Source organism: Cebus imitator, unplaced genomic scaffold (genome assembly GCF_001604975.1).
Source record: "Cebus imitator isolate Cc_AM_T3 unplaced genomic scaffold, Cebus_imitator-1.0 Scaffold507, whole genome shotgun sequence".
NCBI classification, from domain to species: Eukaryota; Metazoa; Chordata; class Mammalia; order Primates; family Cebidae; genus Cebus; species Cebus imitator.
This window is the reverse complement of record NW_016107822.1, coordinates 527,793-553,919: the sequence shown is the minus strand read 5'-3', so window position 1 is coordinate 553,919 and position 26,127 is coordinate 527,793. Positions and strand designations below refer to the sequence as shown.

Sequence of the window (26,127 nt, the reverse complement as noted above, 5' to 3'; positions counted from 1 at the left end):
TGCTGTGGGAGTATAAATTAGTTCAACCATTGTGGAAGACAGTGTGGCGATTCCTCAAGGATCTAGAACCAGAAATACCATTTGACCCAGCAATTCTATTACTGGGTATATACCCAAAGAATTATAAATCATTCTACTATAAAGACATATGAACATGTATGTGTATTGCAGCACTGTTCACAGTAGGAAAGACATGGAACCAACCCAAATGCTCATCAATGACAGACTGGATAAAGAAGATGTGGTACATATATACCATGGAATAGTATGTAGCCATAAAAAAGAATGGCATGGCAGGGACATAGATGAAGCTGGAAACTATCATTCTCAGCAAAATGACACAAGAATAGAAAACCAAACACCGCATGTTCTCACTTGTATGTGGGAGTTGAACAATGAGAACCCATGGATGCAGGGAAGGGAACATCACACACTGGGCCTTGTCGAGGGGCAGGGGGCTAGGGGAGGGGTAGCATTAGGAGAAATGCCTAATGTAGATCATGGGTTGATGGGTGCAGCAAACCACCATGGTATGTATATACCTATGTAACAAACTTGCACGTTCTGCACATGTATCTTATAACTTTAAGTATAATAATAATAAAAACAAATAAAAACATTCTATCTCCCTCTAAGAAAATCTGGAGTAAAAGAAAATTCGGAATGAATTTTAGCAGTATAGTTTTTGTTTTACTAAAAGCAAACAGCTGTTAAAAAAATTTCCTCAGGAGCTGACTTGTGGCTATCTTCCTCAGTATGTAAGACTTTATACTTAATTCCATTGGTTAAGTTCCCACTCCCCTGTCTAAGACATGCTTTTAAAAAAAACATGTATTCCTACTTGTGACAGCTCAGTCATGTCTTGGAAGCCTTTTAAAAATCTTTATTAATGTGGCAGTGCATATTTTTGGCTGATTCACTCTTTTTTGTCTTTTAGTTTAAGTCACAGGAGACTCTTATTTAATTTCTCTGTTGTATTTTCCATCAACTTCACTATATGAGTGATCTACATTGGCATTAATATGGAAAAAGATTGATCAATGAGAGGAACATGGTGAAGGTAAACTTCGCATCATTATAAAAAGGACTTAGATGTCATCCTTGGTATATAGTCACATGTAAATGTGACCAGAAATATCCACTAATGTTACAAGCCATTTATTTCTCTAGTATTTTCACTTCATAATTAGTTACATCAAAATTAGATTTTAATTCCAGTTTATAGAGGAGCAATCAATGCCAACTGGTAAAGATGTAGCTTTCATAGAAATGATCAAAGAAATTCAGTTAAATATCTGAAGACTCACAACATACCCTCTATTTTTATGCATACTTTGTACCAGTAAAATAAAAACATTTGAGTTGATTCATGAAACAATTTATAAAGACTTCAGAATCAAGAGTGTTCTCTAATCAGAAAGTACATTTTGACAGATATAGTGAATATTGCAGTGGCATCATTCACTGTTTCCGCATAAACTGATAATGCATTCGCTTCATATTAATTGGAAAAAGAAAAAATAGGTATCATAATATTCCCTTAAAATCTTCAGCAACATGGTCCTATGTAGACAATCTTACTCTGCATTTACAAATGGTCATCATGCTATGAGTACCCACTGAAACTACATGATATAACATTGTAAAAACACTTTACCTAGAGTTAATTTATTTATTTACTTTTTGAGATAGGGTCTCATTCTGTCGCCCTGACTGGTGTGCAAAGAGGTCAAATAACTTGCCCTAGGTAACAATCTGATAGAGGCTTAACCAGTACTTGAACCTGGCTGCATGTGAATGTTGATCTATTAACTACTACACTACAGTTTAACTCCACCAAAATGCCTCTGACCTAAGTATTTCATTGCATTTGAGATTCCCTTAACTACAGACAGCTTAGTCATTCCGTCTTTGAATGTGATATACCTACTGGTCTAACCTAATTGTTGTTCTTTATGTACTGATCACTAAAAGGAACTCAATAATAAAACCTAGACACTACCAAACCTTTAATTTTTAATGCCATAAATATGAGTGTTTGCATATTGATTTATAGTCAAGAAATATTTCTCCCATGTATTCATCTTGATATAGATAGGGTCACAAATGTAGACACAAGTAGAAATAATTTGAGTCAGAAACATTAACTAATTGTATTGTAATTCCTGTTCATAAACCCAACAAAAAGGAAAGAAAAGCACATATCTTTCAAAAACCAGTAATGTGTGTGCTTTCCTATTTCCTTCATTCTGAAGAGGCAGACAGGTGACAGCCAGGGCCAAGGCTGGGAAAATGTTGGGGTGAACAGAAGTCTAATGTGGATGGAAGATTTGTTCAATTCGAGGGAGTTGACCAAATAAGAAAACATATTGAGAATAATGCGAGCCAGGTTTCTCGTGGGTGACAAAAGGAGGCACAAGTATGGAAAGAAAAATAAACTCTTTGATGTTGATATAGAATTGGAGGTATTATGAATGTGTGTATATGTGAATAATTATGTTGAGTTATAATAAATTATAAACATAATATTAAAATAAATAATGATTAAATATGTATGTATGTATGTGTGTGTATATACACACATATATTTCTTGGTTTGGACCACTAAGGAAACCTAGGAGCAATGAGATCTTGGTTTCTAATATCACTCTCTATAAAAAAAAAATGAGCTTTTTAAATAAAAGAATAGGATTTAAAGCCAAGTTAGGGAATGTACAAGATGAGACTAAAACACCTTGAGCCATAAAGAAAGAAAATTCTCAATGACTAATAGGGCATATTGAAAGGAGACATGGCAAGCTTGAAGCTGCTCCCAGTGACCAAATCTTGAAAAATTAAGCACCAAAGTAAGTTGTAATAGCAATGAATTATAACAAATACAGTAGAAATCTATTCGTGCATACAATTTCAATAGATCATGGGGAGAAAATATATCTCTTTCTTTTTTCCTTTTTCTTTTTATTTTACTTTAAGTTCTGGGGTACATGTGCAGATCTTGCAGGATTGTTACATAGGTGTACACATGCCATGGTGGTTTGCTGCCTCCATTCCTCTGTCACCTACACTAGGTATTTCTCCTAATGTTATCCCTCCCCAATATCCCCACCCACATAAAGCAGAATGCCATAGAGCAAATGCAGGAGACAGGATGGAATTAGAAAACCAGTGGCCGTCTACAACAGCACATCATTAATTCAGGCAAGAAAGCTCAATGTATGCTAAAACTTATATGTGAAAGTAGATAAAAAGTTGAAATTTTACACTCAGTCTCAAAATATCTTCCCACAAAAATACATTTACATACAACTAGAGACAAATTCACTTTAGAATATAAAACCATGGCAGATATTATCTTAAGCAATCAAATTCAACACCACCAAAATGGAAGATATTGATATTCATATCATGAAACACCCAATGAAATGTAACGGGAAAAACACAACATCATTTTGATGACACTCCAGACAAAAAATACATATAATATGTATCTAATATGAGGAATTATAAGACAGACCCAAATTAGAAACATTATATAAAATTCCTAGCTATTACACCTGTAATCCCAGCACTTTGAGAGGCTAAGGTGGGCAGATCATGAGGTCAGGAGTTTGAGACCAGCCTGGCCAATATGGTGAAACCCCATCCCTTCTAAAAATACAAAAAATAGCTGGCATGGTGGTGCGCCCCTATAGTTCTAGCTACTCAGGAGGCTGAGGCAGAAGAATCACTTGAACCTAGGAGGCGGAGGTTGCAGGGAGCTGAGATAATGTCACTGCACTCCAGCCTAGGTGACAGAGCGAGACTCCCTCTCAAAAACAAACAAACAAAAAATGCCTAGCCATCAACGTATCAATATCATGCCTAGCCATCAACATATGGCTAAACAATTGTTCAGGGAAAGGCTAAACAATTGTTCCAGATTGAAGGATATTATGAAGACGCGTCAACTGGATGCAACATTTATCCTGAATTACTAAAAGTGATCATCTTTGATGAAACTTGGTAAAACTGGAGTAAGTTCTCTGAGTGCTCTCAGAGTATTGTACATGAGAGTTTTTTGCACAATTCTTGCGAATTATCTGTAAGATTAAAACTGTTTCCAAAAACATAAAACATCAAGAAAAGAAACAACAATGGCTTTGTTAAGCAATCTTGCCAGGAACCTTGTAATCAAGCACAGAAAAAGTAGTTTGTAAACCTCTCTGCTGGGAAAATGCCAACTCATGGTAGTGTTCTACACAAAAGTACCTCTTCTAGCAGTATGTCCATATTCCATCTTAAAAATACTGCAGTATGAGGAAACGTAAACCACTACCTGACGTGCAGATACGTAAGATATCAAACCTAGCAAAAGACAAACTTGCAAGCCAAGCATTCAATAAGCTTTAGTTTTAACTATTAGCCAATTATGCCCAGTTCACATAAAACCACTACTGTAGTATATTACGTAGAAGTAGCTTCAGGGCTTACAAAAGCATTACCTGAATGATGGTAAAGTCTCCACATTTCAATCTTTGTAAACTCACAGTTCCTCTTCCTCCTCATTGTACTGGCTCAACAAATAAGCCAACCTTAAAAGCTTGTGAGTAAGCATTTTCAAAACGAATGTTTTGCATTCTTTGCCTTTTGGAAAATAGTATATTAAAATGTCAATTTCTCTATCACATCCTAGGCAAATCTGTAGTCTCATGAAAATATTTTATAATAAAAATATCTTCTGAGAATCCATGATGTGGTCATGTAAAATACAGTATATTATATCAAAAGGAGGAAAAAAACTCTAAATTGAGATTTTCTTGACCTAATTTTAGTCAAGTGTGTATAGAGGGTCTCTGCTTATGTTTATTTAATGGGCTTAAGAAGCATGATATTTTTCTCCTTATGAATTGTGCCTCGCCTTATCTAAGGGATAGGTATTTTTTCTTTTTTGAGAACTGCTCAAACCCCTGTTTCTGCTCTCTTTGCCTCTACATGTTTGCTTTATGTCCAATGCATTGTTTTCTTGGCATTTACTACAAATGGTCAGAAAAGAAACAATGTAGGCTTCAAAACAGAATGTTATAAATGTGGGTAACCATTATTTTAAAACTTTGTTGGAGGCTTCTAAAGAGACAGGTTTAGGAAAAACACACAGGTCTCTCTTTTCTCCATAATTATCCAATTACTGTACTATTTTATTTCACATATCCTTGGAAGCATGTAGAATATAGCTGTGATGTAATGCATGCAAAAGCAATGGAAGAAAAATGGCATGTGGGAAAAAGGGGAGGTATTTTTTGAAAGTCAGAGGATGTATGATAGCGTTTTTTGAAGCCCAGGCAAGAAAAACAGGTTCAAATAATAGAGCTCAGAGTGGACAGCAAGAAAGAAGAGGAACAATAAAAAAGAAGTTTTAAAAAAACAGAATGGAAAAACCTTGCTGTTCTCCTTTCTCTTCTTTATTTCCAATAACGGGAACCTCCTTTGAGACTTCACGAACCTACCTAAATTCAGTAAATTGCTCCGTCATTTATATATTTAACCATGTTCATTCTACTCTGACCTCTCCCACAAACAATCCATTTTACATACTGAAGAAAGAGTAAATTTCTGATGATGCTTTCTACACATGTTTATTGCATGCATGCACATATGTATACACACACAAATATATATACATAAAGTCCAATTTCTGACATTCAATAATTTCAACTACAACCAGGCTCCAATCAGTCTTCAGTGTGTGAAGAAACTGATCCATTTGCTGACCACCCTGCATATCTTGTATTGACCTTGTTTATGTGGTTCCTTCAGCCTTATGTTTCCCTCCCTATCCCCCTCATCTCTGCATTACCAAATCCTACTTATCTTTCTGGACTCAGTTCAGGTGCCACTTTTCCTGATTCCAACTGCTAAAAGTAATTTTCCACATTTTTGAAACCTCAGAATAACAAATCTAGTTCACTCCTGAGGAACTTTACACTTCCAGCTGCATTTTATAGTTCCCTTTGAGCCTGCCTCTTGTTTATTACATTGTGGATGATAAAAAGAAAATGACATAAGATGTATGATTTTTTCACTCAATCCTTGATGCCTCATGCATAAGAGATATTTAGTAGGTAGTTGTTGAAAGAAGATAAAAAATAAGTGAATGACTATGCTGAAGAGACGATACTGTTCCATTCTTTAACTATTTTAAAGCTGTTTATATTTCAGTTAAACCCTCCCATTTATAGGAAGTGAGAGACTTCAGAATATCTTTTTGTGCCAGTGTACATTTTTGGCAGGTTTTAAAATTCTTCTATAGCAAGTGATTCTAACACACAGTGACAGTGTTTCATGCAACAATTTGTATTTGATATCTACTATGGGTAGACTGAGTCCTGGGCAATTCTGCTACTAAATAAGAAAGACAGGACTCAATTTTGATGAGCTTATATTACAGTAGGAGGTGGCTGAAATCACACTAGCCAATGAGTAAACCAAAAAAGAACAGATGATAATAAACTGTATAAAGAAAATACAAGAGGATGATGAAACAGAATTCTGACAAGGGCCATAATACATATCCCCCTGGATTAGATGGTTAGAGATGGTTGGGGATCAGCAGAGTTCTAATAACAAGACAGGCCTGCAGTGATCTAGAAGACAGTTGTTACAGGCATAAATAAACACATATGTCAAAGATATGTTCTAAAGCAAGATAGGGTGGTTTTTTGAGAAAGAGGACGAAGGCTGAGATACAATGTACTGGGAGAAATGGGGACTGCGTATAGCTGTGGGGATCAATCATGAACAGGGTACTAGATTACTTAGAACCTCAAAGGTCACGGTGCAATGTTTGAGTTTTATTTTTTAAATGTAATTGAAATCTAATAGATGGCTTCATTAATTACAATAAGATATATGATTTATGCTTTTAGATGGCCAGAGTGCCAGCTGTGTGAAGGCTCTTACTGTAAGGAGCCCAGGGTGGAAGCTGGGAGACGCATTGGAAACTAGGTGAGAATTGGTGGTAATGCTTGGACCAGGAGACAAGTGCTGGAAATGGAAAGAAAACCTGATTGAGGGTATGTTTTAGAAGAAGGGTTAGGAGGACTAGCTGGATATGTGATGTATGGAGAAGGGGTCACTGAAAGAGAAAAACAAAATCCAAATTATTTCCTTTATTTCCTCCTTCTTTAGTCTCTGATATGGCTTGGCTCTGTGTCCCCACACAAATCTCATCTCAAATTGTAATCTGATTTTAATCCCCACGTGTAGAGGGAGGGACCTGGTGGGAGGTGATTGGATCATGGGGGCAGTTTCCTCCATGCTGTTCTCCTGATAGTGAGTGAATTCTCATGAGATCTGATGCTTTCTAAGTGTGTGGCAGTTTCCCCCATCCTCTCCTTCTCGCCTGCTGCCATGCAAGACTTATCTTGCTTCCCCTTTGCCTTCCACCTTGATTGTTAGTTTCCGGAGGCCTCCTCAGCCATGCAGAACTGAGTCAATTAAACCTCTTTTCTTTATAAATTATCCAGTCTTGGTATTTCTTTACAGCAGTGTGAAAATGTACTAATACAGTCTCTCATACATATAATTACAAATCCTAACCTGTAGTGCCTATAGTAGTTCCAGTATTTGCAAAGCAACTCACAATTTACCTATTATTTTTCCCATCATGCCCAGATTATAAAATTGTAGAATATCAAATTTGGATGATAGCACAACATTCTTCCTTCCATGTGACAAAATTTATGCCTCACCCATATCTTGGCTTCTTTGTGATGCATTAGTTAACTTCATTTTGTCAGATTTGTCAACAACGCTCTTTTTTTTACATTAATTCTTCATGTTGCATACACTTCCATAACAGTAATGGTTTTATATTTTTGATGATATTATTCTTTTATCCTTGGTAGATTGTGCTCCAGAGGGCAGAGATTATTATTTTTTAATCTTTGTATCTTCTGTTACACAGTATTTGTAGAATAGTGATGAGTACATAAATGTAAAAGTATGCGTAATTTCTCTTTGCCTAAACTATAATAACTGGTCACTTTACCACTTTTTATGTGCTTCTGATGGTCACTTTAACACTATAAAAAGCAGCCTATTCCAATTTCAGATAGCTCTAGTTATTGGGAACTTCTTAAACTGAAATAAAATATTTTTTTAAATTCTCAACTTTTTGTCATAGTTATATCAATTTGTTAAAGGAATAAGAATAACAACAAATTCAAAACTACTTTATCATTCTGTAGAGATAATTGAGTTACTGAATCTTTATATAGAGTAATTTGCATTAGATAGGAAGTTAGGCTAATATGAATTCTATTAACTTCCAGAATCTACATTGTATATGTAGAACTCTGTACATTCAGTTTGCAACAAAGACTATTATGAAGCATATATATTAGAGTCTCAGCAGGGGAAAGTATTAACCTAGAATTGAGCTGAGAAAAAAAATCACTATCAGCCATCAATCTTCCCATTATATAAAAGTTATTTAATTATCTTTACATATCATATATATATATATATATACACATTTATATAATTTATACTAGTTAATGGCAAATAACCACTTTCAATTATAAATGAGTTCTGATTGAGAATTTTGCAAGTGTACTATTGGCATTTTCCTAACCAGAAGTTTCCTAGTAACAATACATCTTATTTGTCAGTTCACGTAGATAGAACTGATAAGCAAAGCAAATTTCTACTAGCTTTGTGATCTTAAGAGATTATTACTATTCTGACTTGAAATCTCTACTTGGAAAATGGGGGATAATATTATTTCTTACGAGTTGATGATGAAGTTTAAATGAGAAAATTCACATACATTTTGTGACACAAAGACTTTCACTAAGCAACCATTCAATAAGTGATAATACCAATATAAAACAGTAAATTCATAATATTATCTCATCAAATGTTTAGCAACTCCAAAAATAATTGCCAGAGATTTTATAGGAGGGATTCTTACATGGTGATAGAACAGTGAAAGTCAGAAAGGCATCAAAGGTTACATAATCCAAATGTTATGACTCTATAAACAAGTATCTTTCACTGAAAACTGAAAGGAATGAATGATAACCCACTCTGCCCTTTGAGGATTTACATTATTGTTTGTAAAAACGTTCTGCATTAATTTTAAAACTTTGAATGAATATTACCTTATATATAGACTACAATGTGAAATTTTATGAGACAGTGTTACATTATTTATTGATTGATTGTAGAAACAGGGTCTTACTATGGTGTACAGGCTGGTCTCAAACTCCTGGCCTCAAGGCATCTTCCCAAGTGCTGGGATTACAGGCATGAGCCACCATGCCAGCCATGGTTTTATTTATTTTTAACTACCTTATGTTGTTGATAATAAAATTAATTACTGACAATATAATTCACTCAAAATCTGGTTATCTTCTAACAATTTTACATGGGATTATTTTCTTTAATCTTCACTGCAACAAATTAAAGTAGGTATCCTTTATCAATCATACTTCATAGGATTAGAAAGTAAAGTTTAGAGAAGGCTGTTATGTGGCACATACTGTTCTGCAGATAAATATCAACTCAATCTTCAAAACAGCTTAATGAGGTAGCTTCTACTGTTATTATACCTGCTTTACAGATTAGGAAATGGTGGTTCACAATCTTGAAATATACGACCCAAAGTAACATGACTAATCAGTGGTGGCATTGAGATTCTCACCCACTCAACATGGCTCCAGGGGCCATTGTCTCAACCACCACATGATGCTGTTTCTGAATAATGGTAGAGTAAAACATATTCTATCACTTCTTTTCTTTTTTTCTTTCTTTATTTTTCTTTTTTTGAGACAGAGTTTTGCTCTTGTTGCCCAGGCTGGAGTGCAACAGCACAATCTTGGCTCACTGAAACCTCTGCCTCTTGGGTTCAAGCAATTCTCCTCCAGCCTCAGCCTCCCTATCATCTCTTTTCTTAGCTATTTACTTTACGTATAGACTACAATGTGAAATTTTATGAGACAGTTTTACTTTAAAAAGTGAGGCTACATTGCCTCACTTTTATAATCTTCTTGTTAAAGAGGTCAAACAGAAACTCAAAGAGGGTGGAGAACTCAATTAGAGTCATACAGCGGATCTACACTGTAACTTTTAAGCTGTTCTGCTGAGCTGCTTCCTCTTTTTGATACTTAAAAGTTATATTTTCAAATGGAAATCACTAAATTTGTATCCACTGGATATTTTATTGCAAACAATTTTTTTAAAAGCTTGTTGCTACTTATAGAAAGAAGCTTACTAAATTAGCAGCTCTAGATTTACACTTTCCTATGAAATTCACTTGTGATTTTTTATATGATTGATGTTTTTACAGAATATATTTGAAATCCACAAGGGTGCTGAGTATGACATATTTAAAACCTCATGATTTTTTTCTCACATTTTTGAAATGTAGATCATGATTTTGACATCTTAAATTCTGCTTTGTCAGATAGGGACCCTGGAGTCAGAAGGAGCTGCAGACTCCCATCTGATCCAAATACAAATATTTTAAATGAATTAGTACTACTGAAGTCAGAATAGCAACATTCAATTGTAATGTTCCAAAACCTTAAATGTAATAATTATAATAATTTTGTTTTGCTAAATGTATAAAAACCTCAGAAAAAAAGCACTTAGGTTTTTCACTAAAGAAAAAATAAACTAGTATAATCAATTGCTTTATTTAAAAAACATTTATAATTAATAAATCTCATAAATTTTTAAACTATATAGTGTTGAGCCTTTCTTCATTATAGTGGGTCCTACTTCCTATTTCTTTCTGTAGTTAAAATAACAGCCTGCCTGAAGGAGGCACAAAGCAGATATTATTGCTCCTCAGGCCATCTCCTTGTTAACCAGACAGTGAATAAAGTGGGGACACAACCGTGACTGACATATCTCTGACCAATTAAAATGAATCACAGAACAATGGGCAAAGTGCTCTGTCTTTACAGATTGGGTAGTGGGATGCATAATTTTAAATACATTAAAAATGCATTAATTTTTTTTTTTCTTTTTTGAGACAGTCTTACTGTTGCCCAGGCTAGAGTACAATGGAACAATCTCGGCTCTCTGCCTCTTGAGTTCGAGTGATTCTCCTGCCTCAGCCTCCCAAGTAGCTGAGATTACAGGTGTCCATCACCACACCTGGCTAATTGTTTTATTTTTAGTAGAGATGGCTTTCACCATGTTGGCCATGCTGTTCTCGAACTCCTGACCTTGTTATCCACCTGCCTCAACCTCCTAAAGTGCTGGCAATTACAGGCATGAGCCACCATGTCCCACCTTAAAATTTTCAGATTGTGCATTTCAACACCTATAAAATTGCAAAGTAAAATAAATAATAAACAAAATGTAAAAAATAAACACAAGTAAAATACAAATATTCAAATTATATAAGTAATCCCTTTACCTAGAAACCTACGTTTTGCTGTGGGAAATTAATATAAAATTTACCTTGAGAAAGTAACACCTTATAAATAACATTTGAAGAACATAAGAAATACATCAGAATATACAGTAAACATGTTACATGCACGACCTCTGTTAATAATCTCAGCTCTACAAAGTAGTGCATGGTTCCTACTTGAGAATTGGAGACAATGAGATCAAAGAATGTTAAGTAACTTGTCTAATGTCTTACAGCTGAAAAGTGGCAGAACTAAGAATGAAATCCATAGCTTTATCATTTCAGAGGCTGCTTCTTTAACCATTACAGTATATTTTATGATGACTACAAAAATACCTGTAAATTCTGTAAAAGTGAGAATTATTTTAAAAGACTGCTACTAGTAACAGAAGCAGTAGAATAGTAGCAACAATATGAATAAATACAAGAGAAAGTCGTGGCATTTGGTTTCTTCCTGGCTTTTGAAAACAAGTAATTTAATTTTGGAAGGTCTCAATTTCTGAGAGAGTAAGAGAGACAGAGTAAGACTAGATACTATTGGAAGTTTTTTCCAGACTAAGATGCCACATTAAATTCTGGGCCTTATCTTTAGCATGAAATTTTGTTCCAAAATGACAACATAAAGCGCCACTTCACCAGCCTTCCTTATTACACTCTGAGTACGTAGGCCTGTAAATATATTTATAGCTGTGGATCAGCAGAGGCCACCTTACCTGTAAATGAATGGTGCCACTGTCGCAGTATTCGGGTGGCTGTGTTGCTGCTGCTGAGGGAGTTGGACAGCACCATTGCCTGTGCTCTGCCCACTGCTTTGTGCCGCTGTCACAGAACAGGAGCCAGAAGCAGACGCTTGGCCAGCTTCCCTTCCTTCCAAAGGAGCAGGGCAGCTAGATGCACTTGCTTTCTCCATGGTTGTATGCTTAGGTAAAGACTGGGAAGGGCTCCCCTTGGTAGTCCTGAATTTCTCAGACTCTTTGCTTGCTGTGCTGCCAGGTGAAATGGTTTGCTTTGCTGTTGGCACTTTAGAACCTGGCTTTGGAATCCCACTGGAAGATGGAATTAAGCTTTCCTTTTTGGCTGCCGTCGTCTTGCTGCCCTTGGGGATCAAGCTTGCAATTTTGGAGGTCTTTTTTGGAGCCATCTCAGTCACCTGATCTTTCTCTTCCTTGACGGTTTTTTCAGTGCAAACTTTATTTTTGTCCCTGTTCTTTTCTTCTTTTTCCTTTGGCTGTAGCAAAGACTTTTTATTGCTGAGATTTTTGCTTCCAGCTTTTGGAGGGGCTAACTTAGGTGACACTTTGGGACTGCTATTTGTTGAGCCGCCACTATTCAGGCCACTGTTAAAACCTTCCATTTCACCAGATTCAGAAAAGGCATCGTCATCCTTCCCACCATCACCAGGTCCTGAACTGGGAGGCTGTGGGGGGCGTAAAGCAGTCCGGGCATTGACTAGCTTGAATTTCTCAAGCATTGATTTCTGTCCTGAGGGAGCAGTTTTGACCCCTTCTGAGACAGGTGGCTTCAGTCTGTCTGAAGATGGTGTGGGTGAGGTGGCTGGACTTGACTGCTTCACAGTCAGCATGGTGGAGGTGGCGCTGTGTTTGACATTCATGGACTTGCTGCGCCAGGGCTTGCTGGCACTTGGAGAAGGGATGGCAGAGGCAGGGGGCTGCCCAGCAGTACCCGGAGGCTGCATGTTACCATTTACACCTGAAGATGATTGAGGTCCTTTGGAGGAATCTGGACATTGTTTAGAGGAAAAAAAAAAAAAGGTGATTAATCATCATTTATATTGCAATTGAGAATTTCCAAACTATTGATGCATAGAATTCTCTCTTCTCTGAACTGAAAAGAGACATGTGGCATCTACCACTTCTCTGAGGTGAATTTTTTTACCATATTTTAAAAAAACCCAAAGGATTATAAATCGTTCTATTATAAAGACACATGCACACATATGTTTGTTGTGGCACTGTTTACAATAGCAACGACCTGGAACCAACCCAAATGCCCATCAATGATAGAATGGGCAAAGAAAATGTGGCACATATATACCACGGAACACTATGCAGCCATAAAAAAACGATGAGTTCACATCCTTTGTAGAGACATGGATGGATTTAGAAACCATCATTCTCAGCAAACTGACACAGAACAGAAAACCAAACACTGCAGGTTTTCACTTATAGGCAGGTGATGAACAATGAGAACACTTGGGCACAAGGTAGGGAACAACACTCACAGGGCTAGGTGGGGGAGGTGGAGGGGAGTGGAGGGAAGGGACAGTGGGGGATAGGGAGGATGCGGAGGGATAACACTGGGAGAAATGCCTGATGTAGGTGATGGGAAGTGGGGATGGAGACAGCAAACCACCATGGCATGTGTGCACCTATGCAACAATCCTGCAGGATGCAGGATGTGCACATGTACCCCAGAACCCAAAGTACAAAAAAAAAAATGCAGAGTGTTTGAGAGGTATTGATTCTGGGGGTGGGGGTGGGGAATGAGCTTTATTTTCCCCTTGGAAATTACCTGTCCCCAAATAAATTTGCTAGTCACAGATATCTAAAGATGAATAAAACACTATCCCTCTTCTAAGCAATTCTTTATGTTCTTCTTCAACCACCATTGTAGCCCATACCAGTAAATGGATATTCCACCTTGCCCTATAAAAATATGTTGTACAATGAATATTGAAAAGTGCCTTAAGCTACTGTATATTTAGCTAATTATTTAGGTAATTCTTTTCTGATTAAATATGCTTATATATAATAATTTAGGTTTTTATTAATTTAATTTTAATTTGGATATTATTGAAATTTATGCTTCTATAGATCAGGTAATCTACTGAGCAATCTATATCTATTTATCTTTATAATAATCCTACAAGGTTCTTACTAATATTATTATCCCCATTTGACAGATAAATCAATTGAGGCAAAGAGAGAATAACCTGTTCATGGTCAGACAGCATGGATTTGAACTGATTTCAGAGACTCTGCTCTTAACCAGCACACCTATAGCTTCCCATAATGATCAGAATAAACTAAGTTCTAGTAGGAAATCAGCGACTTTTTAGGAGTTATAGGAAAATAAACCTATTTGTCATATAAGTATTTTACAAGGCACTAGTGTTTGCTTACATTCCACTTGGAAGTCACATTATGATGCGAATCTTTATATGGCTGCTCTAGTACTAATTAATGCTTGATTACAGTCTTATTTTTAAGAACAAAAAACTAAATTAAAGGACGTATGCTACAGCATAGTATAGAATAAAAAAGAACTGAGCTTAGAATTAAAAGACCTCCATCCAAATGTGTACCAAATTTGGTAACAGTGTAATTCTGGTCAAGTTATATTTATCTTAAGTTTAATCAACCATAAGTGCCTCCCTCTTTCATTCTCAGTTTTTGAGGATGAGGGGATGATTGAAATAGATATTTAAGTTATATTGTTAAGATATAGATATTGAAAAAACATGCAAATCTGTTTTTCATGGAATGCTTAATGAAATGTTATATAAAGATATCATCTTAATAATATCCAGGAATTGGAGCTCATTCCATTTTATTAAACACCTATAAATATTAAACTACAATGCTTTTATTTTTAAATGTCTTCTTCAAAAAAGAGAGATCACATGATAAACCATATGTAATCAATTGGTACAGAATACTAGTCTTAACTCATTTTTCAAAAAAAGAAATTTACATACAACAGAAGGAAATAACAAAGAAGTTAGAGGTAGAAAAGAGGTCAAATGGTTACATGAATTTTTGTGTGCTAGACTTTTCTAAAAAAAACTAAGTGTGCCTAAAATAACACAGTTGATATTTGAAACTGATTTTAACAATAAAATATTCCACACAAATACATTTATATTACATTTTCTTAAACAAATTGGTAGACTAACAATGACTGCTAATTCTTACTATTGCTCTGCAATTCCTCAATCAATTAGCAAAGACTAATAGTAATAATATAATAAAAGACCCTACCTATATATTCTGTATTTCAATCTTGCCATTCACTGAAACATTGAAATGCTTATATGGTATAAATTCTAAGCATATAATAAGAAATTGATCTTTTAAAAATATTCATGTAAAGTCTATTTGTGCTGTTTGGAATATTTATGAAAATTCATTAGATTCATACACAAACACCAAGGTGTTCTAAAAAACAATGAATATATTGACTGATCCAAGACCAATCCAACAAGCTTGAAAGCTTTCAATTACTCAAATACATTCACTTTCTGTGACTGTGTTCCAATATTTTGCTTACTATCTATGTTATGACTACAAGTAATTTCAAGATTATTTCACCAACAGTCCCTTTCAGAGACTAATAACATTTCCTCATAATTTAAATGATTCTTGGTAGCAGATAGAGTACACTGACTACCTGTAGGTAGAGCACCTTTTCATCAGTGTCAGCTGTGACCTTACTTCCTCAGAGGGAAAAAATTACTCCCACACCAAAATCTGAACCTCATAACATCAAGCCTAAATTAGGTGGCTCTTCTACTCTCTCCTGTAGCTTACCATTCCCTCTATTATCATCATAATCACTCTACTGTAACTGCCTATTACCGCCACAGTACTGTGAATTCCATGAAAACAAAGACCATCCCTGTATTATTCTCTTTTATATCATGTATATTGCACCTGCTACATGCCAGGCACTGAAATGTTTCACATATATTAACTCAATTAATCCTCCCAACAATAGTATGAAGTTTCTATTACTTCCCCTATTTTATGAATAAAAAAACTGAGGCACAAAAAGGTTAAGTCATCTGGCCAAGGTTATACAATTGAGCACCGAACTTTGCTTGAATTGTAAGTTAATCCTATCAACCAGTATATCATACTATTCTTCAAATGCAGAAGGGTAAGTTCATTGGTTTATCAATTACAACATTCCCTTGAATATAGAAACATAGAAAATAGTAATTGTCCAATTAATGCCTTGAATAGAATTTTATTAGGTGAACTTTGTTTCTCAGTTACCCAGATTCAATTAGAAACTAAGAATTTCTCCTCCGAACAAAATGAATTTTCTCAAATTCAATGAACTGTGTACATACATGTGCACTTCCTACAGTGGAGATACTGTTTGCTGATTTTTGTTGAACATATATGGATACTTTTCTCCTATTTATAGGAAAATTAACATTATTCTAAGCACATCATCAGTTAATATTTACTGGGTGACTATTCTATACAAGACATTCCAGGACACCTTATAATCTTGTAGGAAGGAGAGAAATAGACTCATAAAAGATAAATGACACTGTATATATTAAATGTCAGGTGAGTGTCATGTGGCAAAAAAATGGTAGAGAAGATAAGAGTTGTAAGGGCTCCCAGAGGGCTGCAGAATAAGATCGATACAGGTGGTATGAGGGAGATTTACAGGCTTTTGAGCCAGGGGAAACATTTACACGTGCTTTTAGGGAGCTATATAAAAATTTATTCTTTTTCTAACATTTAAAAATTATATATATATAAAATTATATGTGTGTATACACACACACACACACACACACACACATATATATATATATATATATATATATATATGAACACACAGTTGGAGATAAACATAGTCCCCAAATTCAAAGCCTATTCTGCTGGACGTATTGTTAAGCAGAACATGACAACATCTGACTGAAATCATCCTTACTTACATTGATCTTAAAAGTCATTTGCGGCTGGGCATGATGGCTTGCACCTATAATCCCAGCACTTTGGGAGGCCAAGTTGGATTGATCGCTTGAGACCAGCCGGGCCAACATGACAAAACCATATCTCTACAGAAAATACAAAAATTAGCTAGGCATGGTGGTGCACACCTTTACTCCTAGCTATGCGGGAGGCTGAGGCATGAGAATTGCTTAAACCCAGGAAGCAGACGTTGCAGTGAGCTGAGATTTAATTTCTGCCCTCCAACCTGGTGAGAAAGACTCTGCCTCAACAAAAAGTTATTTGTGATGTTTTGTATTCTATAATGAATATATTAATAACTATTACAAATATAATTATGCTAATTGACATTTTATTGAAGGTTCTTTAACAACTGCATTATTTCACAACAGCCCAGTGAAGTGGGAAGGGCTCATATTCCTAATTCACATTTGTAGAAAACAGAGCTTGGTAAGTCTCATTCAGTGATTTGGACATCTAATGAGAAGTAGACGGTGGAGATAGGCATTCATCCCACATTTTGTCACTCTACAGCCCAAGCTCTATAATTTTCTTAGATTGTCAAACGTTCTAAGTGGTTAACACAGTTGTTCTCAAAACTTTAATATGCACGTGCAACACTTGAGGATCCTGTTAAATGCACATCATGATTCAGCAAGTCTGCAGTTGGCCCCAAGGTTTCTGTTTTGCAAACTATCTTCTGGATGATGCTGGTGCTGCTCACACAAAAATCATATTAGAGTAGCAAGGGTTTAACAGACTCACAAATTCTGAAAACTGTTGGCCTTTTTAGTTTTAAAGGGCTGTTTCTTATGACAGTTCCCCCAAATTGCTAAATTAATTTACTGTTTCATAGCTATGCAGGATTAACATTTTTCACTGAACTTTCAGAACTTTGGCCAGCTCAAGTTCACCTGGATATTTAGCAGTTTGCTTCAAATAATCTCTAAAACCAAAACAAACACATCAGGTTTTCCTAATGTCATTTTTTCTCATCTTTTTGGCCACATACTTAGTGTGTATATTCTGTGCATCTGCAACTAAGTTAAGAAGTAAGAGTGTGCCTGGGAGCTTTGGTGGGGTTGAGTGGAGAGGGTAGAAAAGAACCAGTCAGGATGCTTTTTTAAGTGGCTGATGAACAAGAAAAATAAGAGCAGGTGCTCTTTTCTTAGATAAGAGAAACAAGTTGAGGACATTATCTAGACAGACTGCTATAGCAGTTCAGGTACAGAAGAGGAATTTCAACATCACTGCACCCAAAAATGAAACAATAGGGACTCTGAGTTATGACATTCACATCCAACTCACAGTAAGGGTCACAACAGCAGCTGTAAAATCATTCTCAGGCGAGTAAACACACTTCCCGAAGCTCTGCTCTAAATCTTTCCACAGCCTGTCCCTATATAGAGGCAATGAGGTGCTTCAGATTTCATTAAGAGGGCAAATCATAGGTTGTCATACATCAGGAAGGCACTAGAATAATAAGAGTCTCTCTGGATGCCTCACAGTAAGGATTGCACAACAGCAGCTGAAATGGCAGCACCTGTAGTTTCTACAGAGTAAATGTGGTCACAAATTAAAATCTTTGCCATTTATATATTCAGTAATAAGTAGCCTGGTCTCAATGCCATATTTCTGAATGTTGATAACTCAACTTCTGACCATGAATGAATCTCAGAATGGAGAAAATAACAGATTTCTAATGCACATAATTAAAGGCATTCCAGAAATGGATTTGTACCTTGCATTTTATGGGCTACCTCTGCTTATAGCCTTACCTGTTATGTATGGTCCCCAAATAACAATTTTCTTCCACTCCCTCTCCTCTGCCTTCTCTTCTTATACCTCATCTACATTCACCATTGGCAATTCCACCGTAACCAAATAATATTATTCCTCTACTGCTTACTTGATTCCAAGTACTTTATAAGTACTTCATACATGGGATCTCATTTAAGCCCATAATAACCTACAATATACTTATGGTATCTCTTGTTAAAAATGAGGAAATGAAATCTTAGAAAGATAAAGATAATTTGTCTCCAATCATACACATAGCAAAGGTTTGCTATGTGTATGAATTTCAAAACTGAAACTCATTTTTATCTGACTCAAAAATTTGGAAGATTTTCACCCTCTTCTTTCCACAGGCTTACTGCATGCCAGGAAATCTGCTGAAATGGCTCCCTAGCAAGGCACATTTGTCACACAGTCAAGTTAATTGGGTAACTCCTTGTTTGTCTTCTTCGTCGGTGAGCAGAATATAGATGGGGGAACATCACACAAGACACTTTATTCAGGTGCTATATACCATCTTCTTTAGCACCATACTTGCACCCGTTCCTCTGCATTGATGTGAGAATAGATATTAGTTCACGCTTGCCAAACATCTAAATTCACAGAACTAATGTCTGGTTATCTTGCCAATAAATAATATTGATGATTTGAGAACAATGCCAACCTAGTTCTAAAATTAACACATTGATGTAAATGTGGCAGCCACAGCAGGCATATGGAAAGTTTAGATTGGGACATTTCTTTCTGGAACCTCAGTTAGCTGTAGAGTTAGCACCACATTACCAAGAGTGCTATTAGTCTGAGAAAGGACATAGAAATGGTTGTTAATCTGCTTATCTCTTTTTCCTCACTGAATAGTATGTTGCTTTGATAAGCAAATTAGCTTTCAACTCTGAAATATATGAAGTGACAACAAATATGATGACTAAAGCACCATTCGTTTTGTTTTTTGTTTTTTGTTTTTTGAGTCTCAATCCATCACCAGGAGCCAGGCTGGAGTGCAGTGGTGCAACCTCGGCTCACAGCAACCTCCGCCTCCTGGTTCAAGCAATTCTCCTGCCTCAGCCTCCCGAGTAGCTGGGACTACAGGCACGCGCCACGACACCCAGCTAATTGTTTTGTATTTTTAGTAGAGACGAGGTTTCACCATGTTGGCCAGGATGGTCTTGATCTCTTGACCTTATGATCCGCCCGCCTTGGCCTCCCAAAGTGCTGGGATTACAGGTGTGAGCCACCGCGCCCAGCCACCATTCGTTTTTAAAGTATTTCCTGCATGGCAGGCATTGTGCTCAGTGATATAGATGGTCCCTGCTGAATATAGGATACTTTAAGCTTCACAGATCATGGTGGAAAGAGGAAAATGATTAAGCAATGTGGCTATGCCACTTACTTTGATAAATAATTTAGACTTTAATTTGGCAATAACATACCAAAATACTTAAAAAAATTAAGTCGAAGAAAGTGGCATTCAAATCTAAATATGTCTTGGTATTAAGTGGTTCCTCATGCAACTCACCACACTGCTTTACATAAATAATCGCTTGTGTATGGCCTCAGTCACCAATTTGATAGCAATTCAACAGAAACATGGGATGGTGTTTTATAGGGATTCTGGAAGAGCTGTTCATTCTGTATATGCTTACAGTGTACAATTTGCAATATTAGAGTGCCGCTCTGTGGAGAGTTGTGCAATTTAGAAAAGCTTACTTTCACCCACCAGCCAGTATGTAATTTATGTACAGGCATATATACTTTGTGGAAACCTCAATAGGTGTGCATGTATGCATAAACAAACAACACATATGCCCAAGTATATTTAGTCTTATCACTTGATATATACATGGATATAGACAGATGGATAGATACTACATGTATTTATATATATGCACCTAGATATGGTAACTCATGGAAAGAACCCTAAGATCCCTGAAACTATGATGTTGACAATGTATTTTAGGCTTATATAAATATTAATAAAGCACAATTAAATCACCAGTAAAGCAATATAATAACTAAAGCACATTTGCATTGGCTTGAAAACAGCTTAGTTCTTTGACTTCATTGTAATTTCAGAGTAATTAAAAAAAAGTGTTTAAGAGCCAGACATCCACGTTGTAGCTGAGTAAGCTGCCCAAATTTAATGACTAATATATAATTCTCATTAACTCTGATAGCTGTATAATATTGAATTAAAATGTGGCTAAATCCTTGGCATCTATCTTATTAATACTGTGTGTAAATAAAAGCAAAAGCTCTCACACCAGAAGATATTTGATTAGAATCTAGACAAAGAGAAGGGAGCCCTGTTCAGTGAGTAAACAGGTACAATATAAGAATCACATGTGAGAAATGGCAAAAAAGGTGGTAGATAGTATCCTGTCTGGTGCTGGGACATGTTTCTTAGCAACATGTTAAAATACCTCTCCACTAAGGAACTCGGTCAAATGATTGATGTTTATAGATCACAATTCAGAAACTCGATATCAAATAAAGTTATGGATAAATTCCTAATAATATGAAGGTATTTTGCATTTTTAGATTCTTTAATACAAATTTTATGAAATGAGAATGATTTCTTAAGGTAACTTGCTTCAGGCATGCAAATTATATGTTCAAATGAACCATGGAATATTTTCTACAAGATTTGATTTCCAGTTAATAGGTATTTGGTTTTCTTCAGAACATATATCTGTCTAGAATACTCTCATACATTGCTGGGCAAATTGACAAATGCTGGTGTCAGAGTGTACTATTCATCGTCAATTTCTGAATGGCAGATCATCAGGAGAAGAAGGTGAAGGACCCCCAAAAGATATGCTTTACAAATGATGCTGTCTCTGTTTCCCCACTTCTGCTGAGAAATTTGTTTCCACGTGCCACTTCAACAGAATGCTCAGACGGCATTGCATTCCATTGTAACATTTCTATTTCAGCCCTCTCTGCCAGTGATAACCGACTATAATATGCACTGATATTTTAATTCATTTAATGAAATTGTAAAATGAGCACACTATTTTTTCAAATGTCATTACTATTAAAATATTAGATGTATCTTTTGAAGTGCAGTTTGTAATTCTCTACTGATTTCCTTAAGTGTCATATCACCTTAAAAAAGCTAATTTGTTTTACAAATCATACATATGAAAAGCCACTGTGCTTCAACAATTTGTTTTTTTTAATATAGAAGTGAAATCATTTTAATTGTGAATAAAACTATGTATTACAGATTCTATAGATTCCTGAATCAATTTATGTAACTCATGACCTCAGACTTGTTAAAGAATGTGTAAAGTATATTTCCACTTAAAAGCATTTGGGGGACACATCACAGATAATTTGGTTAATCCTGCAAATAAAATATCTTAAATTATTAATTTAAATATTCTGATTTTTAATAACTAAAAAGGAAAAAGCAATTAGAATAAGAATATTCAAGTTAGTACCTTCTGAATTCTATCAACATAATCCCATAACTATTAAAAGTTCTTAAATTTCATCTTGCTTGGTCACACCCCAGTTATATATGCAAACTAGTTTGTGATAGAGATCAACTCATCAGAAGATGGATTTGTATACTTTTATAAAAATTATTTTAGAATTAGAAATCTTCATATCAAAAGATGTACCATTTCAATACAGCATAAATTATAAACTGTTTTATATGTAATATGTTATCTAGTTTGCTCTTGTAATTTAAGATAATATTTTAGAAATATAGCATGATATAAAGAGTAATTTACAAACATTGGTATTGAATGCATTGACATAAAGTTTTAACTCCACATTTAATAGCAATTTTCATATTGCATATAAGACAAATTTTAAATGTCTTTATTATATCATCTAAAAACTCTAAGGAAATGTGCTTTCTATGAGCAGACTGCATGTTACATGGTATCTGTCTCCACCTTGTGGTGATGATCAATATTGCTATTTTCTAATTTTGCACTAGTTTCTAAGCACAGGTCGGGAAGGTATGTATGAATTGAGTGGTCAGGGAAAAATATTAATGCTTGTCTATCATCGGATTTTTACTTTTAGATGCCAGAAATAAGTTAAAGAAAGTATTTCCACATTACAGAAAAGTCCAGATAAATTATGATTAAAAGTGTAAGTTCATCTAATGCATTTCTAAGTCTCTTCACAAACATTATTAGTAATTTATTGCAAGAATATTAATAATGGTGTATGGTATTGCTTAATTGGACACTTTGGCAGTCCAATTAACACATCTTTATTTCTAAGCCAATTAGCTTACCCCAGAAATTTCCAGCAAATACAGGAAATATTAGCCTGAATTTTTATACTACTTTCCAGAAAAGTCAGGAAATGAGGGCATTTGGCTTTTTTTTTTTTTTTTTTTTTTTTTTTTTTTTTTTCTGATGAGGGACTGTCATATCCCTTAGCCTCAGGGGGGGAGTATAGGTCTTCAGGAATATTTCTTGTGATCTTAAATCTAAAACTTCATTTTAAAGACAATATTCCTAACTTCCAAATATACACTTTTGTTTTTCATTTTCCATTTAACTCAAGAGCTCAGGATATTGCAATTTTAACACACACTGCTCTGCTCTCAGAATTTTAGTCTGTCCACTTTTGCTTTAGGCAGAGGGGAACATTTTCACAGAACAGTGTGTTACTAACTTCTAGATCACATCTGTCCATTCACATTTGAGTAAGAGGAAGTTGTCTAATCATTTGCCTATATGAAACAATTTGCATTTATCTATTTTGAGCAAAAATGTTCCCACATGGTTGAATTATTCAATCCCAATTTGCCAAATGTTCTACAAACTAAACATTTGTGCCACTTTTTAATTTCATGTGTTTTTCCTTGCAGAGCCCAACACTCTGAAGAAAAGTCTGAAGTTCTTTTGATCTGAAAATATTTCCTCAAAATCCAGCAGAACACCCTAGTTCCTCACACAGCCATCCTATTTATAACAGCACAAGTTCTTCATTTCCTCATGATTGAGGTGTAAATTACAAATACTTTGCCCCGTCCTCTCTGATACACGGTGACAAGCATCAGATCAGCACCTGTTTAAATGCCCACTTTGCACATCACAGAGGACTATGTGGTATACAGTTCATTTATGATATGCCTTTAACACACTCCCACTTAATGTCCTTGATTTTGTGATTTGATATTTATGTTATGCACTATTTCAAGAAACGAAAACAAATATGAATAATTTACCTTTTTATATATGAAAACTTATAGTATCTCTGGGATCTGCTGCTTGCAAAGATAAAAACCTACCATAATTATGTTTCCACTTTCGATGTTCCAACCTTAACTGCCAAAAAACACTTAAAGCTCTTACCTTAACTGAAGCTAAGGATTCAGATAAATTCAATGTGGTCTTATGATTTCAGGATACATTTTCAAAAACATAAAAAGGCATAAGAAAATGTGATTTACATGAATTTGGAAGGACCTATTTTTGAGAAACAGTTTTTACAGTTGCATATATAACTACTTGAAAACAAATGAGTTTATTTGTTTAAAATGTTCTTCAGATAAGCAAGCTGGTAGTCAGGAGGGGGCAGGTAAGAAACAAAGAAACTCCACTGATAACACCTCTAGGCCCAAAGCTGTTACCCTGCTTAGATATTAGATTTAGAATGTAATTCACAAGACTCATGTTAGACTTGTGTCATAATGACGTAACAAACACTTACCTTTTTCGTTTCCATTTGCATAATTTGGAGGCTTGTTTTTGTCAATGCTGTTAAAGCTCTGACTTCTCCTGTTTAAATTAGAGGCTCCTTGGCCTTTGCTGCTGCTTCCCGCAGCGGGTACCCTAGAGGGCCCTGGAAGCCTGAAATAGTATAAGAAAAATTACATCATTATTGTACATTACAAAAAGGTAAGGAGCAGGAGGTGCTGAGTAGGGACATGTACGTCAGAAATTCACAATATATAATGTTATAAAATCTATTTAACAGAAAAAGGCAATAGAAGTGACAAATAGCTAAGCACTATGTTGGAGATCTTCAGAAAAATCTTGTTTGCTTTTCAATAAACATGTCCCCCCAAAATTGTAATAATGTAGAATAATTAAAATAACCTTAACTAAAAAAAAGTCATATTCACCCTATCCCTGAGGAATAAAAGTTTGCCTTAAAAGTACTGTAACAATTATGTAAAATGTAAAGGAAACAATAACACTTAGCTTTATGTTCTCAGCATATTAATCATCTATTTCAGTTGTTGTTCTTTTCAATGTATAAGGCATTTGTTTTTATTGTAGGTAGTTATGTAGTAGGTTTGCTTGGATATTAATCACAAAAGGCATTACTGAACAAGAGGGAATAGCTAATGCTCACTGAATACCTAAGTTAGTTAGCTACACTAATGAAAACATGGTGCCGTGGTACCATGGTCAAATAAGTTATATTTGACGGGTCTGCCTCACAAAAAAAAACCTCTTTTGGCCAGGTGCAGCGGCTCACACCTATAATCCCAGCACTTTGGGAGACCGAGGTGGGAGGGTCATGAGTTCAGGAGATAGAGACCTTCCTAACACGGTAAAACCCCCGTCTGTACTAAAAATACAAAAATTAGCCGGGTGTGGTAGCATGTGCTTGTAGCGCAGCTACTGAAGAGGTGGAGGCAAGAGAATTGCTTGAATCTGCCAGGCGGAGGTTGCAGTGAACGGAGATTGTGCCACTACACTCCAACCTGGGCAATAGAAAACAAAAACAAAAACGTCCTTCATTTACTTGCCAGAAATAAGCATCCAGACATAGCTGGTTATCTCACAAGTTTGGCCAACTCATCACAGACGAGATATGACAAGAATGGATGCAGATCTCAGAAGAAAATCACTGTTAGCTGGATGATAATTTAAAACATGCTTACACGTAGTGACAAGAGCTTTAACTACTTTTTGTGTATGAAGGATAGGACACGAGGAAATATAAATATAAACAGACTATCCTATAATTAGAGGTGGTTTGACTGGAGGTTATAACTTACTGTTGGTTTATATGAACTATAATTAAACAACAGTTTGGATCATTCATTTCACTGTTAAGCAATTTTCACATTAAAATTTCAATGATCAATTATGTCATGAATTGTGCCAAAAATGTGCAATTATTAGATTTTGATTTTATAATGCTAATATATATTATATAGGTACACTTAATCTATAAATTAAAAATTAGAAATTAAGAACTAATATTGACATCTTTTTTTTTTTT

The 26,127-nt window shown here is 35.4% G+C and overlaps 1 protein-coding gene across 6 annotated transcripts in view; it reads right to left on the bottom strand.

Moving 5' to 3' along the window:
- Window positions 1-26,127, bottom strand: part of NAV3 (neuron navigator 3) — a 618,166-nt gene that overhangs the window by 192,292 nt on the left and 399,747 nt on the right. For all 6 annotated transcript variants that reach the window (XM_017513855.1, XM_017513856.1, XM_017513857.1 and 3 more), the window contains 2 exons: window positions 24,601-24,740; window positions 12,118-13,144 (listed from right to left, as the gene is read on the bottom strand). In XM_017513855.1, coding sequence (XP_017369344.1) covers window positions 12,118-13,144; window positions 24,601-24,740 — 1,167 coding nt within the window. The remainder of the gene's footprint in view (window positions 1-12,117; window positions 13,145-24,600; window positions 24,741-26,127) is intronic.